The 17,721-nt window shown below is 43.0% G+C and overlaps 1 protein-coding gene across 1 annotated transcript in view; it reads left to right on the top strand.

Moving 5' to 3' along the window:
- The first annotated feature begins 279 nt into the window (after positions 1-279).
- The window catches only part of CASR (calcium-sensing receptor), a 39,066-nt gene continuing 21,624 nt past the window's right edge, over positions 280-17,721 (top strand). The window contains exons 1-3 of the mRNA XM_008940459.1: positions 280-709; positions 9,017-9,323; positions 12,170-13,051. Of these exons, the coding sequence (XP_008938707.1) occupies positions 525-709; positions 9,017-9,323; positions 12,170-13,051 (1,374 nt within the window). The 5' untranslated portion in view covers positions 280-524. The remainder of the gene's footprint in view (positions 710-9,016; positions 9,324-12,169; positions 13,052-17,721) is intronic.

The raw sequence follows: 17,721 nt of genomic DNA on the forward strand, positions 1-17,721 counted from the left end.
TGGCCCATCACAGAGAACCACAGGAAGATGCAGTAACTCACTTTACATGTGTGATAGAGAATTAGGTGTGACACTTGTTTGAGGAGGCGTGGCTGGCATGACCGGGCTGCCTGGCTTACTCTGCCAAGGTTGGTATGTGTACCAGGCAGGCTATTGAGTGGCAGCAGCCTCAGGGACATACTGAAGGGCTCATTTGACAAAGTGGAACCAACATGGCAGCATGGGGCCCTGGTGCATAGGTAGGCTCACTTTTCTTATCTTTCTTTTACAGTTCTCAGAGATGGGCTCTCCATAATGCTTTGGTTATGAAGAAAGAAAGACCACTGAATTGTTTTGCAATGGAGAAGACAGAGGGAGGAACACCAGCACTGTGGCTCCCACCTTGTTGCTTACCCCCCTGCAGACATGTGTCCCAAATCCTCTCTGTGCTGTATTAAGGAAAAGCACAGACATTACGACATCTGCTTTCTTACATCATCTTTTCCAATTTTGCATCCTATAACCCCTTGGTGAAAAGAGGAACGATGACTTTATATAGCTGCTGCTTGATTCTTTTGCTGTTTACCTGGAACACTGCTGCCTATGGACCAAACCAACGGGCACAGAAGAAGGGAGACATTATTCTCGGAGGATTGTTCCCTATTCATTTTGGAGTGGCTGCTAAAGACCAAGATCTAAAATCAAGACCAGAATCAGTGGAGTGTATAAGGTAAGCCACAGAAAGGGAAAATAAAAAGTTTTGGTGAGGAAGTCTTGATCTTTCTTGACTCCAGGTGATATGCCACTCATTGTGTGAACACGGCCTGCGATCTGGTGCTTGTAGAGGCAGTGGGAAGGTATGGTGGAAATAATAGAAAAAAACCAAGTGTATAAAGACAGGAAATGGGTATGTTGAACAGTAACATAAGTAATATTTAGGCAGAGAAAAAGGGCGATCTTTGTATTACTTAAAACTGCCAAAACAAGAACATACTGATCTCTTTGGCCATTCACAGTGGACATTTGAATAGTACCTGAAAATCAGCTTTCCTAGCAGAAGAACAGAAAATAACCCATAGTACCCTTAAGTTCATTTGAATACAGTTGTGCATAGCAAAATAGCTTAGTAAACAAAATGGGGCAATTTTTTTTCTCCAGTTCTGCCTCTCATCTTCTAAGACTTTACAAACTGTTCAGTTGCCTACACAAGTGAATAGCTGGAAGTGACATAGGTCACTCTTCTGAATCATGCCACTGAGCACATGGATGTCTCTTTAGGACCTCTACAAAGTCCCACACTTGAACTCCTTACCCAGACTTTCCTAACCCAGAGTGCTTTTATTCTGTGCAAACAGTGCATATAAATTTTATCTTAAGCCTTTGCCAGTTAAGCCTGGAAGGGGAAATGTACATGAAAACAAATTATCTTATTGTTGAAGTGTAGCCATTTTTATGATGAAACATGAGGAATTTTTAACCTTACAGCCCTGCACATAATGCACATAAGTGGAAAATGTGACAGAAACTGATTGCAACTGAAATGTCATATAAACAAAATAGAAGAAATTGATTGGGAGTTTTGCCATTACCATGCACAGGGAAACATTTCAGTGTTATGAGACCTCTTCTGTAAGCATACGTGAAAAATTGCATACTTGGAATTATTTGGACCTTTCATCCTAGAGTGGGGAATCTAGTACAGTTTATGGCAATGAAGAGCGACTCAGCACAGCATCCCTGCTGTACTCACAGATTTCAGGTGCCGTTTCTCACTGAAACACTGAGCAAGACACATCCATCTAGGTTATGAGATCATCCCCAGATGGTCTCAAGGGGAACACACAGAAAAAAGTGTAATTAAGCAGGAGTTCTTTTGGCTTCTTCTGTGCATGCACAAGAAATTAAATGTATGTGGAATTTCTATTTTATGGAGCAAGAAGCTCTGCCAGATGAAAATAATTTTTTTTTTCTCTCCCAGATGCAGCATTTTAATAGTGGAATGCTGAAAAGCAGTGGAAGTTTTCAGCTCCATTGTCTTCTTCACCTGCTCAAGGTAGCAGGCAGGACAATGCAGATATTTGCAAACTGAATAGTTTTCATTCCTGTCAGTGCTGGGTTAACATTGGTGACAGTCTTGACATAGTCACATTATTAGAGTAGATCACAGGGAATGTTCCCTCAGGAATACTACAAGTGTGTGATTGGCAAAAGATTTGTTGGTGAGGTAGCACTGCCAACAGCAGGCAAATCCTGAAAAGACACACCAGCTGTTCTAAGGACATAATGGGAGATTCTTCTGGGTGGCATTTGATCTGTTAAAAGGCATCATCCACCTGAAATCTACCTGGGTAAAATCTGTGTTCCTACTACTCCTGCACCAAGAAACTGCAGGTGCAAGAGAGAGGAGCTGACTGAAGAGGCAGGAATTTGTGGCACTTTGCTGCACTCCTTCAGGGAACCAGGTAAATTGTGAGTTGACAGCACAATGCAAGTGGAGAGAGAATACTTAATGAAGGTTGGAGATCTAGCTACAGGGGCAGTAGCAACTATGATGGGAAGAAGGGGATGATTAGACCAGAGATGACTGGGAGTTCCTTCACTGTACACATATTTACCAGAAAAAGTCCATTTCCAGGAAAGGGTTAATTCAAAAGAGATTGAGTTAAGAAGACTTTTTGAGACTAGGTATCAGATTTTAATGATGAAGATAATTAAACTATGGGACAGTTTATGTACATCCCATGTTATGGTTACATGTTAAATTGAGATAAAATATTTTTCCTGAAGGGATTTTGTATTTTATGCAGTATTTAAGTCAGAAAATTTCTCTGGCTGGACTTGTACAGAGATCTTTCATCACAACCATGGTGGTCCTTTTTGGTTTTTGACTCCATTACTAGATAGTAGCCTGTGGCAGGGTTGTTGCATGCTGAGTAAGAGTCCAGTACATTCTTCAGGTCATGAGGTAGAGACTTTCATATCACATTTGGGTTTCCTCAGTTCTGGGTAGCTGGCTAGTATGGAATGATTGAACTCATATTTTCTGGGGAAAAAAAAAAAGCTCCAGTTTCTTTCTGAAGTAAAATCTCCCCAATCTTGTACTGTCAAAAACTTTTGTAGGATGGGAAATCCACTAGAGACGTGTAAGTGTGGCTGTACCTGGCCAAACCAAAGGTGCTAAATCTGTCCCATACTTTTCACTGCCCTTGTTGCTCTTCTCTGAGCCTTCTCCAGTGCTGCTGTATCTTTTAGAAGCTGAGGCTGATCAGTTCTATACCTGTTCCCTTTTTAGATGGCTGTTTACAGCTGTTAATCTCTTTATTACATAGGAAAATGTATCTCATACCACATAAAAGAATTAGACACAGACCTAAGATCCGTGTCACACTCTAGAAGTGTGGGCGTCCTCTCTCTTTCCTCGTACTCTTCTCCATTAGGCAGCACCAGCAGCAAATCATCAGACCATCCTTGCTTTGAAACCAAAACCTAAGGGTCCCACTGAAACCCTGTGGGTGGTTTGCCTCAGTCTCTTCTGGAGTTCAATATCAATTTAAGATAACATGGCTTTCCTTTGTTTTGAGGACTGTTGAACCTGATCTGTGCTGCTTGGATGTTTTCCCACACATTTAACTGTGTTCAGTGCCATACCTATGCTCCCAAACAGTGTTTTTCAAAATGGGTAGGACAGTTTTCTCTCCGCTTTTTAAGTTTTCACACTGTTCACACTCTTGTGGCACAGCATCTTTCCCTTTCATCTCAGTGTATGTACTGGCCTGAAGCTACTGTCCATACCTTGCACATGATTATTTGGAAAGCTATATACATAACTCAGCAGCAAAAGGAAAAGGAAACAATAATGATCTTTTCTCTTTTCTTTTTGTGCTGTTTCTGCTGAAAATTCATCTTCATGCTTTAAGCATTGAGCTATAGAGTCCAAAGTGAAAACTTACTCATGATTTTGCCACACCAGATGTCAGATCGGAGTACAGAAAGTGACAACAATTTTGTTTCCTGTTTATTGCTTAAGCAATCAAGTATCCCCCATTTGATATAAATACCCCTTCTGTCGTTGTCCGCCTGAGGTGCTGTTGCAGCAACTTTCCTCACAACATTTGCTGATGTGTATCTGATGCGTGCAGTGGAGGTGGAGGCTGAGCACAGCACAAGCAACCTCTCATCCCCATTCCCTGTCAGCACCCACAGAGGCCTATTCATGACCTGATTTCTCTGTCCTTTCTTGATTTTGGGTAGATTAGCAGTATTGGTGGTGGTGGTGGTATTGTTGGTATTATTAACCTCACTGCACAAATGGGCTATCCACAAGTATTCCTCTTGCTGTAACTGATATACCCTCCCCCTCTGCAGTGAGGATTTGTCTTTACTGAGCTGCGATACAGTGTCACTAGGTCATCATTTTTAATGCATATTTCCTGTATTCTGGGCAGCAATCTAGCCAATGTCCCACACTGTGACATAGCTTTCAGGCTGTGAAATTGTGGTGAGACGTTGTCCCCATGTCACAGTGCAGGACTTGACAGAGCATGGCTCCAGGGCCCTTTAGCTCGCTGGGTCTGTGTGTCCCTCTAAGAGAACAGAGAATTTTAATTCCAACCCTTGCAGATGTATTCACTAATCCCACTGTAGAACTGAAGTGATAACATGATATTTAAAATTTCCTTGCTAAAGCCAAATTAATTCCTTTCCCTCTTTCTTTTCCACTCACTTTGTGAATTTTAATTTTTTAATTTTTAATTTTCTTTGGTTTGCCCAATTCCCTTACCCATAGCCCTACCTTGCAAGAGAGGTAAGCAACTCATTATACCAGCTGACTGCAGGAATCCAACAAATGACTGAAGGTCTCCCCTTTGCATAGTTTAGTAATAGCAGTGGTAGTAGCAGCAATAACATGTAATTAATGTACTGGAAATCTAGAGAGGACAGAGAAATTAGTATGTGCATACAACCACTAGAGAAAGAGGAGTCGTGGCGTGAGCCAAGAGGCGTATGCAGGCTTTGCCACCACTCTTGAATAAAAGTACCTCTTGGATATGGGAAAGTAAGTGAAAGCTTTATGTACAGCTTTGACATTACTTCTTCTTTTCCTTCATCTTCTCTTGCTTTTCATTTACTGCCTTACAAGCATTGACAAATGAAGGTCATGAATTCACATGAGGCTGTGAATCATTCCTTTATGGAGACCGACAAGGATCAGGACTAATTTCCTTGCTGGATCCAGATAGTAAGAGCTGTTCAAATCAAATCTGACAAACTAACAGGGAAACAAATAGAGGATGGAGCTATGGGGAACTTAGACCACCAGTGAGCTTGTGTCATATAGTTTACATACCCTTGCTTTGTGACATTGACTGAGACGTTTAAGTCGTCCTGAGCACCCCCTGACAGACACATTTATACCAACCAGAAGGAAACCTGAGTGAGTCAGGGAGATCCTGTGAGTTTGCTGTCTAGCAGTCTGGGCTGCTGCAAAGATTATCTGTCCCCTGCAGATGTGATAATTAAAATGAGGATTTGTGGAGGAATTGTTTCTGATTTCTCTTCCCCTGTTTGTGCTACTGCCTGGGAATAGAAAGATCGGTGGGTTGCATACTCTGACAGGCATCAGAAGGGGAACCTTTAAAGAACTGAGTGTAAATAAAAATTCCTATTTGCACCTTTGGGCACTAAATTATTTACATTAAGCTCTCATTTAGAACTCAATGGCCACTGTTGATAGCACCACATTTCAGAAATGTTAAAATACAAGACTATGCTAATGTACTTGTAAAGTAATATGGCAGAAAATAAGGTTTGGAGGCTGCATATTTTCTATCAAGAAAATATCAGTACCTATTTAAAGATTCTGGAAATCTAATGAGAAGTTTGCTTCTGTTGGCAAATCTTTTGCAGTTTCTTAATGAAAATTACCTGTGAAATTTCTGCATGGTTGACAGAGCATTCCAGTGACTAGTCATGTTGGTCACAGCAGCAGCATGGCACAGGAGGTCAGCTGGATTGGTGGAGCCTGCTGCCCAATTCAGAGGCTGCTCTTACCCATCACTCATGCACACACCAAGCCAAAAGGAACCTATCTGCAGCACATTCCTGGGGTCTTACAGTACCACAGAAGAGAAGTTATCCACACCTTTTTCATTCACAGGGATTGAAGGAATCATGACATTTTGGTTCATTTAGACTAGTTCAGTGGCACTGACATGGATTTGACCATATCCGTGCTACAGTACCGATACAACACTGTATTAGTTAACAAAATGAGACCTTGTCTGAAGCTCTATCAAGTATTGAAGGAGGCAGAGTGAGAAAACACCCCCTACCCTCCAAAATAAAACCAACCCAAACTCAAGTACCTGTAGCACAGGCCTTATGCTGTAAATAAACATTCATCAGGAGCATATGTCAGAAAGGAAAATAAAAGCAACTGGGTATCATTTGTCTTAGTCTGCATTTACCAACCTACATGGCATACATTTTCTTTGAAGTCAAGGGGAAGACAATCCTGTTCTCACTGCTTTTGAAGATACCACCTTGTAGCATTTTAAAAAAAAATTAAGCCATATTGCTGTCAAGGAGGCAAAACTATTTTGTGTCATAATCCACCTGTATAATTTAACGTGAGCAGGCTTAAATTTACTGTTACAAATATTCAAACGTGAAGCTTTTCTCAGTGGTATAGTGGTACCTCTGAGTTTCCCAGCTTCTCAGCAGTCTTGCCTTTAAATATTGAAAATGCTTTCAGATTTTTCTCTTTTACATGAGAACCCTGAATATAGTTCCTTGCTTCAAATCCTATTTTCATTGTAATTAAAAAAACCTGCAACACGTTTAGCTTTTTAAAGAAGTCACAAAACCCTTCCTTGTTGCCATTCGTCCTAGAAGGCATTACTGACCACGTGAGGCAGTCAGTGTCTTTTTTTTGTACACAACACTTATTGTCTCATTCACTGTGAGACTTGCCCTGTTATTTCAGAGCTCTCCCGTTGCATCTCACCCCTTAATGGCTTCAAATGACAGCAAAAAATAATCCAAATGACCAAATTACTTATAACAGTAACCCACACTCCTGTGTTCTAAAGGGTGTCCATTTTCTAAAGAGTGATCTTAGAAAAGCTAGCTGTCTCTTTGATCAGAAGTTATAACTAAGGATTTTTATTGAACTCAAACTTTCTGACCTGAAAAGGTCTGTACTGAAACTGTGCTGTCTTGTCTTTGAGGTACAGCCTCAGAGCAGAACCTCATTTGGAAGCTGGCCAAAGATGTCTGGAGCAGGTGAAATCAACTTGAATAAATGCAGATTTTAAGACTTAAAGGTAAACCTTAGAGGCTGTATCTTTAGAAATTCTGATCCCAGATGAGTCAGATAAAACTCCTGGAATGGACATAATGTGGCTATGTTCATTCAGCTTTGAAGAATTCAAACATAGCTAACATCAACTTTGGAAGCAATTAATTTAATGGAGCAATTAAAAAATTGTTCCGGTAATATGTCTCAGAGATTGAAAGTTCATGTTTTCATGAAGCTTATCTTGAGAAATCTTCACCTTGGTAATGGAAAAAATCTCTCAAATAATTTCAAAATGGCACTCATGTGAAACCTAAAAATTACCATTTCATATAGAATCTGTTCCTGGACAGGCTATTTCCCCAGGCTCATCCAGTTCTGGGGCCCATCATTTTTCCCAATGATCTCAAGCATAACGGCTTTGGCAGTTTCTTGTTTCCAGCTGCAATTCCACGCAAAACTGCAAACTAGCTGCTATCCTGACCCACAATGCATTATGAGAAAGGGCAGGTTTCAGTTCATTAAAGATTCTGCCATACCAGCTGAATTACCCTAAACCATGGCAGCTTCACAGGCACACATCTTGATTGCTTGTGCAACTTTTACAGGAGAAAACACAGTAAATAAAACTTGAGAGTAACATTTATTTAAGCTACTTTCTTCCCACTGCTTTCCAAAAAGAAGCTTCTCTTTTTCAGGTAAGTAATCACTCACTCTGCATTAGCTTCTTTCACTGTCAGCCCCTGTGAGGATGCTCTAAACAGGGACTCCCAGGTCCTGCAGCACACGTGCCGCCACTCCCCGTCTCTGGGTTAGCTGCATGCAGAGCTGAGAGACAGTCAGAAAACCCTGCTGCTCCATTTTAGTGAACAGACGAGGCTTCAAAAGCAGTTTCAATTTCACAGGCCAGCTCTGATGGCATCTTCTGAGCTTGTGTCTAAAGCAAATGTGTGAAAGCACTATACTAATGAGAAAAGTTATTCCTTCAGGTGAAAGCACTGCAGTATCTAATGAGCAGTTAGCAGGTTACGCTAGGATTTGTGTTCATAGTGTGTCTGCATTCTCTGGCTGGCTATGAACAGGTTGACTGTGCCCTCTGTCAGTGTGGACTGTGTGATGTGAGGCCACATTTCCATGAGCAGAGCCCCCAGGCACCTGTGCCTCCAGTGACGTTCCAGTGCTGTCTCAGCTTGCTCTTCCTGCCTAAAGCCCTGCGGAGCTGACACACCCGGCATCCCTGAGCCCGGGTCTCTGGCAGCACCCTGCTCAGCACAGGCTTAGCAGACACTGCCATCTGCATTCCGAAACGTGTCAGGGGAGCCTGCAGGGAGGCCTGGTAGGTGTAGCTTTGTCAGAGCATTTGCCTCAGCAGTCGTGCAAGCCAGGTGTAGGGTCCTGAGCAGAAGGGGCAGGCCAGAGCCAACACCCCTGGCATGCTCTCTTTCAACTTTTCCAGACTTCATGGGACTTAGAAAAGTTCATCTTATCTTCAGCCTTTGAAGCGAGCTCCCAAAATGAAAAGTTGAAAACTGGAACAAAACCTTGTAGCGTATGCACACCTCTTTTGCAACCGCCAAAGACAAAAGCAAAACTTTCCAAATTTAGTAGGATGCAACAAATAGCATAAGCTGCTTTTGCCTTTTGTGCCTAGAATTTTTCCCTCTGTCTTGGTCCTGGTCCTCTGTTTCCTTCCTTCTCACCCACTCCATTTTATTTTTATTTTTATTTTTGCTCCCCCAGGTATAATTTCCGAGGCTTCCGCTGGCTCCAGGCTATGATCTTTGCCATAGAAGAAATAAACAGTAGCCCAACTCTCCTTCCCAACATGACCCTGGGATACAGGATATTTGACACTTGCAATACAGTCTCTAAAGCCCTGGAGGCCACACTGAGTTTTGTGGCCCAGAACAAGATAGACTCCTTGAACCTGGATGAATTCTGCAACTGCTCAGAACATATCCCTTCCACCATTGCAGTTGTGGGGGCAACCGGCTCTGGCATCTCCACCGCTGTGGCCAATCTGCTGGGACTCTTTTACATACCTCAGGTACGCTCTCACCGCTCCTGTTTAGGTTACAGAAGTGGCCTGCTTCTCTGCTCTGCAGAGATTAAACAAAGCTTGTTTAATCTTTGCCACTTCCAATAGAACCTCAAAGAGAGAAACGATACGAAATGTGTGGGTTCCCTTAGGACAGAGCTATGTCTTGCTAGCAATTTGCAATTCCCAAACACAAAAGTTACCAAGCAGCCAACAACAACATTCAGCCAACAGCAACTTAGTCTAGGAGGTCTTGAGTCCTCTAGAGTGGTTTAGTCTGTGAACATGGGTATTTTAGGTCAGTCATTGGCAGTTGCGAGCCTTGACAGGTCAGTTGTGATGTTACTTCACCATGATCGCTGTCTAGTTGTGTCCAACTCCCACAGAGCCAACTTAAGGCAGAGTTCAGTCACTACCAGCTACTCTTAAGTCTCAGCATCTCTGATCATTCAAATAGGTGATCTGTAAAGTTGTTGCCAGTGCTGAACAGATGCTGTGAAGGTTTCTTCTGGGCTGACCTGACTTTCTTTTGCACTAGGGGCTCCTAGGGGTTTGTGAAGGCATATGGATATGAGCCCCCCTTGTCCTGGAGTCATGTGTGAGGTGGTGTAGTTGTACTACCTCCTATGTTGCAGCAACCTTCTTGTTGTCTGCTGACTCTACTGGGGCCAGTGCCAGCATCCGTGGTCCCATCCTTTTGTTTAAGAAGCCTATTGCACTGAGAAGAGTCTAAGTGAAGTGTGAGGCTAGCATGTTATATCTTAATGTTGTTGCTTTTGATTTTAGATTTCCACACTGAAGACAACTTTGGGAAAAGTGCTTGGCCTTATCCATTTTGTGTTGCCCTGTATAGCCAAACATTTCCAATTCCTCTTCTAAAATGAATAGAGGCATCAGAACTCATAAGAGTCCTTGTAACAAGATTGTGTCACACTGCACTCTCAGTCTGTCCTGAGAAGATACTTTACTTCAGCCAAGGCTCCCATTGCCATCTGCACCACAAATGAAGGAAGGACTCTTGACTGCCTGGTGCACAGTAATGTATCTTGTCTATCTACTGTTACCAGTTGGACTCCCTTGCAGGAGTCTGAAAAAAATGGACATTTGGTCTCTGAGCAGGCCAAGAATGGTTTAAGCTAAGACCAATGTGTGCTATTCAGGTATTGCCCGGGTAGCATTGGAAGGTGATGTGTAATAAACACCCTGATGGGCTGATTTAAACATCGCATTGCCAGGTGAACAGGAGCAGCCAAGAAGGGTTGGTGAGATGTTTGCAGTTCTCAGACTTTCCCTTTGAACAGGGAATGGTGTTTGCGCTATGAGTCAGGAGTCTCTTATCTAGAGGTTGCAGAAATGGGTAGATGTCAGGAGGTTCAGTTCTGGAACAAAATCTCAGCCAGGTGGTTGGAGTATGACAACTGAAAGCAGGCTTTGAAACTTGGAGTTGTTGGTCAGCATTAGAATAGACATTATCTCTGCCATTTATAGCAAGGCCATTAGCAAATCCATGCTTAATAGGCCCTCCATTTCAGTAGAAGTTGGAGGTGTATTTTACAATTAATGTAAGGCTCATTACTCATTCTGTTGACATAGAAACTGAAAATGCCGTGACTTCTGTTGCTCAGTGTACCCTCACAGCACCTGTGCGAGTGGGGTACCTTGCCTATACCTCCTGGCAATAGGTTGTAAGAGATGAGAGTAGCACTGGGCAGGAGCCTGTGAAGAGCTATACTCTGAATTTCTCCTGTGGCCCTTGAAACTGCACTAGGAGACCTTTTCTTTCTTCTTGCAGAAACATTAAAGAGTTTAAGGAGAAGATAAGGTTTTCTGTAGTTTCCCACTTTTTACAAAATGAATTGTTTACAGAAGATGTTTTCAAATGAGAGTCAATCCTAAACAATTCAGATACTAATCTCAGAATGCAAAGATGAGTGAGTTTTAAAAGTTCTCCATATCTTTAAACTATTCTCTTCTGGGTTTTATGATTTTCTTAGTACTTGTAGAAAATCCAAATTATATTTTAGGAGCATATGGCACTTGTTCAGATTATGAAAAAAAAAAAAAAGTGTCTTGAAAGCTTTAGAAAAGGAAATAAAATCCTATTTTAACTATAAAACCTGGTTGCTCATGGAGCATGGAATGCCTACTGGCTACTCTGCCGATTCTGGCCAGCAGTCAGGAAGTACTGCTCAGGTGGTATTGACTTCCATTACCCTAACACTCCACAAGGTTAAGGTGACTGATAAACATCGTTCTTCTTCAGTTGGCATGGATTGTATATAACACATATACGGTGCCTGGTGGAGCTTGTTTAATGATGGGGACAGAGGTGAGAGGCAAGGAGGGACAGACAGAGTAGGTTCGGGCTGGCAATAGCAGCCTGCTGTTCCATGTCAGGCTCAGGACAGAGGAAGCCTGTGCTGTGTCTGGATAATGTGCATTACCCTCATTCATCTCAAAGATACATTCTTGTTTCTGGAATTGGCAGAAAGTGCAGTGAGGTGCGTGTAGACCACCCATGGCTCGCCCGTTTGCCATTCCCCCAGGGTTGGGGCAGTGTCTGTCTCCCACAGATCCTTGACCTTACAGCTTGCTCCAGCCCCCTTGGGACGGAGCAGCTGCTCCTGTGTGTGTGCCTCTGTGAGACAGCCACAGCTACAAGAACATACAGACTCTCAGCATGGATTATGAGCACCCACAGGCTAAGAGTACATGGCCGCCAGTGTGGTGCTCAGCCTTCTCTTCATCCCATCTGAGTTTACACAGGTTGACAGTGATGCTAGATAAGTGCAGGCAATTTATTCACAGGCAGTTCACTTCATGGTGTGTTTAATTTGTTTACTGTGCTCTCACAGGTCAGCTATGCCTCATCCAGTCGTCTCTTGAGCAATAAGAACCAGTTCAAGTCCTTCCTCCGCACAATCCCCAATGACGAGCATCAGGCCACAGCAATGGCAGATATCATCGAATATTTTCGCTGGAACTGGGTGGGGACCATTGCAGCTGACGATGACTACGGCCGGCCAGGGATCGAAAAGTTCCGGGAAGAGGCAGAGGAGAGAGATATCTGCATTGATTTTAGTGAGCTCATCTCCCAGTACTCAGACGAAGAGGAGATCCAGCAGGTGGTGGAGGTCATCCAGAACTCCACAGCGAGGGTGATTGTTGTTTTCTCTAGTGGCCCAGACCTGGAGCCTCTCATCAAAGAGATTGTCAGACGAAACATCACTGGCAAGATCTGGCTGGCGAGTGAGGCCTGGGCCAGCTCTTCCCTGATAGCCATGCCGGAGTTCTTCCGTGTCATCGGCAGCACCATTGGCTTTGCGTTGAAGGCAGGACAGATCCCAGGCTTTCGTGAGTTCCTGCAGAAGGTGCATCCCAAGAAGTCCAGCAACAATGGCTTTGCCAAGGAGTTTTGGGAGGAGACGTTTAATTGTTATCTCCCTGATGGGTCCAAAAATTCTCCAGCTTCAACTTCTTTCCACAAGGGCCACGAAGAGGGTCTGGGAGCTGGAAATGGAACGGTTGCCTTCCGACCTCCATGCACAGGGGATGAGAACATCACCAGTGTGGAGACACCGTACATGGACTACACGCACTTGCGGATATCCTATAACGTGTATTTGGCAGTGTATTCTATTGCCCACGCCTTGCAGGATATATACACCTGTACCCCGGGGAAAGGGCTCTTCACTAATGGATCCTGTGCAGACATTAAGAAGGTTGAGGCGTGGCAGGTAGGTCCTTCATTTGTGTGCCTGTGCAATATACTTGCAGAAAAAAAGACAAGCTGCCCCCTGTGCCTTTTAGGGTGCCTTCCATAATCCTGGGTCTCAGACACAGGTAAGGCCCCTGGGGTGTAACCTCTCACTGTCTGTGGGTTAGGTGCACGCTCCCACCCCACAGGGAGTGTGAGGTGAGTTGTGTCAGGTTTGCCTGCAGTGAAAGGGGTTTAACTATACTAAAGTTTCTTGCATTTGCTACAGGCCAAAAGTGCACACACAGATAATTGTCACAGCCTGGCTGACGCAAGGTAACCTGATCATATATCGAGCCCTTACATAAACAAGAGGGCCTGGAGAGAGCACATAAACAAGGAAAACATTTGTTAGAGTTCATATTCTTTGGCAAGCTCTATGTCTTTTGCAATCCCACAGCAGTTTTCCATACAGGCTATGTTTTTTCCTCACAGTTTTAAGCTTATATAGAATAAAACTAAAGCAGGTTGAGTAATGAAGGAAAGTAACATGTGGCTATTGGGCAACTAATAGATATCTGCTTTGATTCAGCATGGTGGTGTTTGTGAACAGACACAGTGATACTAATGACTTAGTCCCCGTTACCCATCTCCTTCCATGCCTTCTGCCCACTGCCACACGGATGGTATTCTGGCAATTTGTTTTCTCATCCTTTATGAATACTTTTAACCTGACCATATACTTGACCGTGCTAGCCTATGTGATATTCAGGATGTGTGTTTTAATGTCTGCTGCATTCTTAAATACCAGAGGTAACTTGTAAGGCTATCAAATGAAGATATGCCCAATATGTAGCAGATTCTGTTTGCGCTATTCTGCTCATCACAGAAAACTTTGACCTAAACATGCCTGAAGTCATAACAGCAGGAGTGAATATAAGGAGACTCACGTCCCCATTTGCATGTGTAATTTCCTCTGTCTGAGATAGTCTAACCGAACGAAAGGCTATCTGTGCCACAAACTTTGCAGATGTTGGGTCAGCATTCTCATGTGGGAACTGCGGTTCGGTTCCTGTCTAGTCTCAGTCAATTCAAAACCATCAGTCAGATCAAAGTAAAAGGCTTTGTCTTGGCATTTATGGGAAACCTGCTTTGTTCTAGGTACCTGATTTAGGTTTACTGAACCTACTTTACTTAGAGGTGATGAGTGCAAGGTTTAACCTTGGTTTAGGGGAATCCTGTGATTGGTGGCTTTCTCGGAGGTTTCTGTCTTTCAAAGCTATTCTGCTCTTCAGGAGCATACTGGTGGAAGTGGGCAAGTTGCAGAAAGATTTAGCTATTACTGTGTCAGTAAAAATGATCCAGAGTAAAAATATTTTTAAATTTGTTCCCTTATGCCTTGTCAACTTGGAAAGTAAAGCAGGATATTCATACCATAGCTAAGTAAAATAACGTGGTGTTTGTTGAGGATTCCAGAGTCAGGAAGAAGGTCTTGTTTCTGTATTGCTTGTCTGGTGCTGAAGGATGGTTGTATCAAAACTGTAAAGCACTCTGCTGACCTAGGCCTTTGGGTATGCATGTTTGCCTTAAAGGAACAAATCGGCATCAAGAAAGCGTATGTGTGATAACACGACTGGGCAGGAATAGCAGGTGCTACAGAGGAGCAGGCTATAGTTCAAATAACCACCATTATGTGGTGGTGGCTGTCAAGCATGCTTGATATTTGTGCATTTTTTCACTTCATTTCAAAATCAAACACATGAATAGCAGGTAAATGCCAAATCTGTGTGCATACCTACTTCATATCAGGCATTGCGGCTCATTACCCTCGGGAAGCTTTCCTCAGCCCTGGTAATGAGGTCACCTCACAAGCCTGCATTCTCCAGCATCTCCAGAGAGTTGGTTTCTGACAGCCAGAGAGAAGAAAGGCTTTCTGCTAAAGTCAATCTCATTTGCAGCTGGTGGTCAGTGCCTCCTCCCTTTGCTCACAATCAGCTCAAGGGTTTCTTGAGCAACCTAAGAGATTGGAGATGGTGTCAGGAAGCTTCCACACCTGAGGCTGGAGGCAGCAGATGCTAATAGTGTCTGCAATCACTGCCCAGGTGGTGTGTGGGACAGATAAGGTGAGCCTCATGTACTTGTGGGTCCATTAGCCTAACTCTTGTCCAGAGCTGCTGTTGCCAGCAGGGTTGGTGGCTGGAGAGGATGAATTGCACATTCCACAATTTAATTACTTACTGTTTAATTTTTTTGCCTTTCAGTGGCGTTATCCCATTAACACATACGTGTTATTATTTATTCATTGACTGCTAATTAGGTACTTGTAATACAAGCCTTTAGGAGGAACTGTTTTATATAATTTGTGGAGGGTGCTTGTGTGCATCTGTATATAAAAATAACATTTTTATCTCGGTAATCAGTTTGTTTGAATGGGACAGTAGGAGGCCTAGCACAGAATTACCATGAGTTGGTTAATCTGGGTGCAGTCCTACTATTAGGAATTTACCACCTTCAGTTTAAGAAAGCTCTAAGTACCTTTCAGCATGAGGAACACAGGATTTTTTTTTCTGTGTCTCCCAAGCCAAAATATCAAATACTAACAACTTCTCTACTTATTTACAATACTTGTTTAAGAAGCTGCTTAAGAATGCCATGTTGTGTCCTGCACAATATTGATCAAGATCAGATTAATTATTTCTTTTGCAGTATTGGTCAGGTAACAAAAAGGTGCAGGGCACTCCAAAGCAAAATGCATAAGCAATTTCTGTCATATTTGGAAAAGGCAAAATTTTACACAAAGCACTAAGGACTTAAATGCACGACTGCAAATAGTACGACAGAAAGAATCCTTAGAGGATTCTCTCTAAGGACTCCATCACCTCTGATTATCAGATGCCCATACTCTTCTGCTGGTGGGCTGTGATTTTTTTAGGAGACTGTGTTGATTAGGGCTGATTCTGTGTGTTGCTCTGGTTCATAGACGGGTCTCCCTCAAGTACAGGCTCTCCCATAAGCTACAGAACAACAGTGGGAAGGTATGGCAAGAGGTGGGACTCTACTGATACTGCCTCTTTCTCAAAATTCCCTGCATCTTTGGCCTGTTTCTGCATAACAGCTCAAACAGTCCATTTTTGAAGTCCTTTTGTCTTAATACCTTCCTGGTAAGATTTCCCAGGTCCCTCAAGTTCCTTCATTTTTATTGGTCTCTGCTCACATGGCTGTTCCCATGGTCACTTCTAACAGCAAGTCCATCTGTTCATTTTTCAATTGCTGTCTGAGCAAAGACTTATAACCCTTTGGGGAATTTGCAGGAGCCTCTCTGATATCTCTCTCTCATTTTATACACTGGGTGGTCCTCCAAAAAATAAGGGGAAAACCAGCAGGGGATCCTAATCTGTCCTTCAGAGCAAATATTTACTACTTCATATTATTTCTGTGTGAGAAGAGGAAGAACTTGTCTTTTCTTCAGACATAGTTCACTTTGTGTTTCTGCCCATTCATCTGGCTTCTTGATGACTGCCAACAAGCAGCTGATGGCTTCTCTTTCTGGTTCACAGTAAAAGCACAGTAATTGACTGGAGAAGATAGGCTCCCATTGTTTTGAGAAGGCAAAGGTGTGCAAGGACTGGGTCATGGAACAGAGCATCCTTAGGTGGACTCCCAGATGATTTACAGGTTGTGGTTACACTAGAGGCTGTGAACTTTGGCAGATTCATGAGTGAAAAATGACATAGCTCTTCTAGGCACCAAGGCAAAGCATGCTGCCCAGGCTGAAAAATGTGCTGTCCTAGTGATTAGCAGGTTAAAGACATGCTCATGTAATTTATTCTATGCCTAGAAATCTGATTGACCTTAGACTTGGTGAAAAGCTGCCATATGCTGCTCCACAAAATACAAGCAAATACGAATTGGCTTCAACCTAGCAACACCTGAAGTCTTTTATTATATCTGTGCACCTCCCAGGCAACAGTTCCTTCCTCTGTGCTAGTGATACGTGTTATGAAGAGGTAAAAGTAGATTGGTGCCTTCTCCAACTGTACTTTTAGGTATGTCTGTCTGGACAGAAATTGATTCTGCCAGGCTTTAAAGGGGTGAATGTTGCCTCAGATGACATACATCTCTCCAGACCTTTGAGCCTAATGGCTTATCTAATCAATTTTGTGTCTGTTGAACTCTATAGGCCTGTCTGAACGATTGAAATGGTGTATGGAAAACAGCTGCTTTGCAGTATGGAGAATGAAACAGTATCACAACAGGTATTAACTGAGGCTGGTGTCAAAATTAGTCATGAGTACCAAAAACTGCAATGGAGACAGAGGAAGCTGCTGAATACCAGGCAACTGCAAAACCTCACCTGGTCTGCATTACAAATGCACTGGAGATGTATTTGTTATGAACAGAAAACTAGCAGTTCACCAGTGTGCCTTTGTTGTGGAAGACCCAATTGAGCAGCAGACAACTTGAGCCACAGAGGGAAGTGTTTGGGTCAATAGAGCAAACACAGCTGTTTCCCCACAGGGCAATAACAAATGCATCACTTTGGAGGTAACAACTTGCTGTCAGCTGAAAACATCATTTGTGAGCTCTTCAGCTAAGCAGACAATAAATTAAATGTTATTAATATGTCTCTGAAACTAAAAGAAGAAAGACTTAACTGGACCTTACTAAAGGGAGGGTCAGGCCGTAACATCACCAGTAGAAAATGTGTAG

This window comes from Merops nubicus, unplaced genomic scaffold, assembly GCF_000691845.1.
Source record: "Merops nubicus isolate BGI_N331 unplaced genomic scaffold, ASM69184v1 scaffold11115, whole genome shotgun sequence".
Lineage (NCBI taxonomy): Eukaryota > Metazoa > Chordata > Aves > Coraciiformes > Meropidae > Merops > Merops nubicus.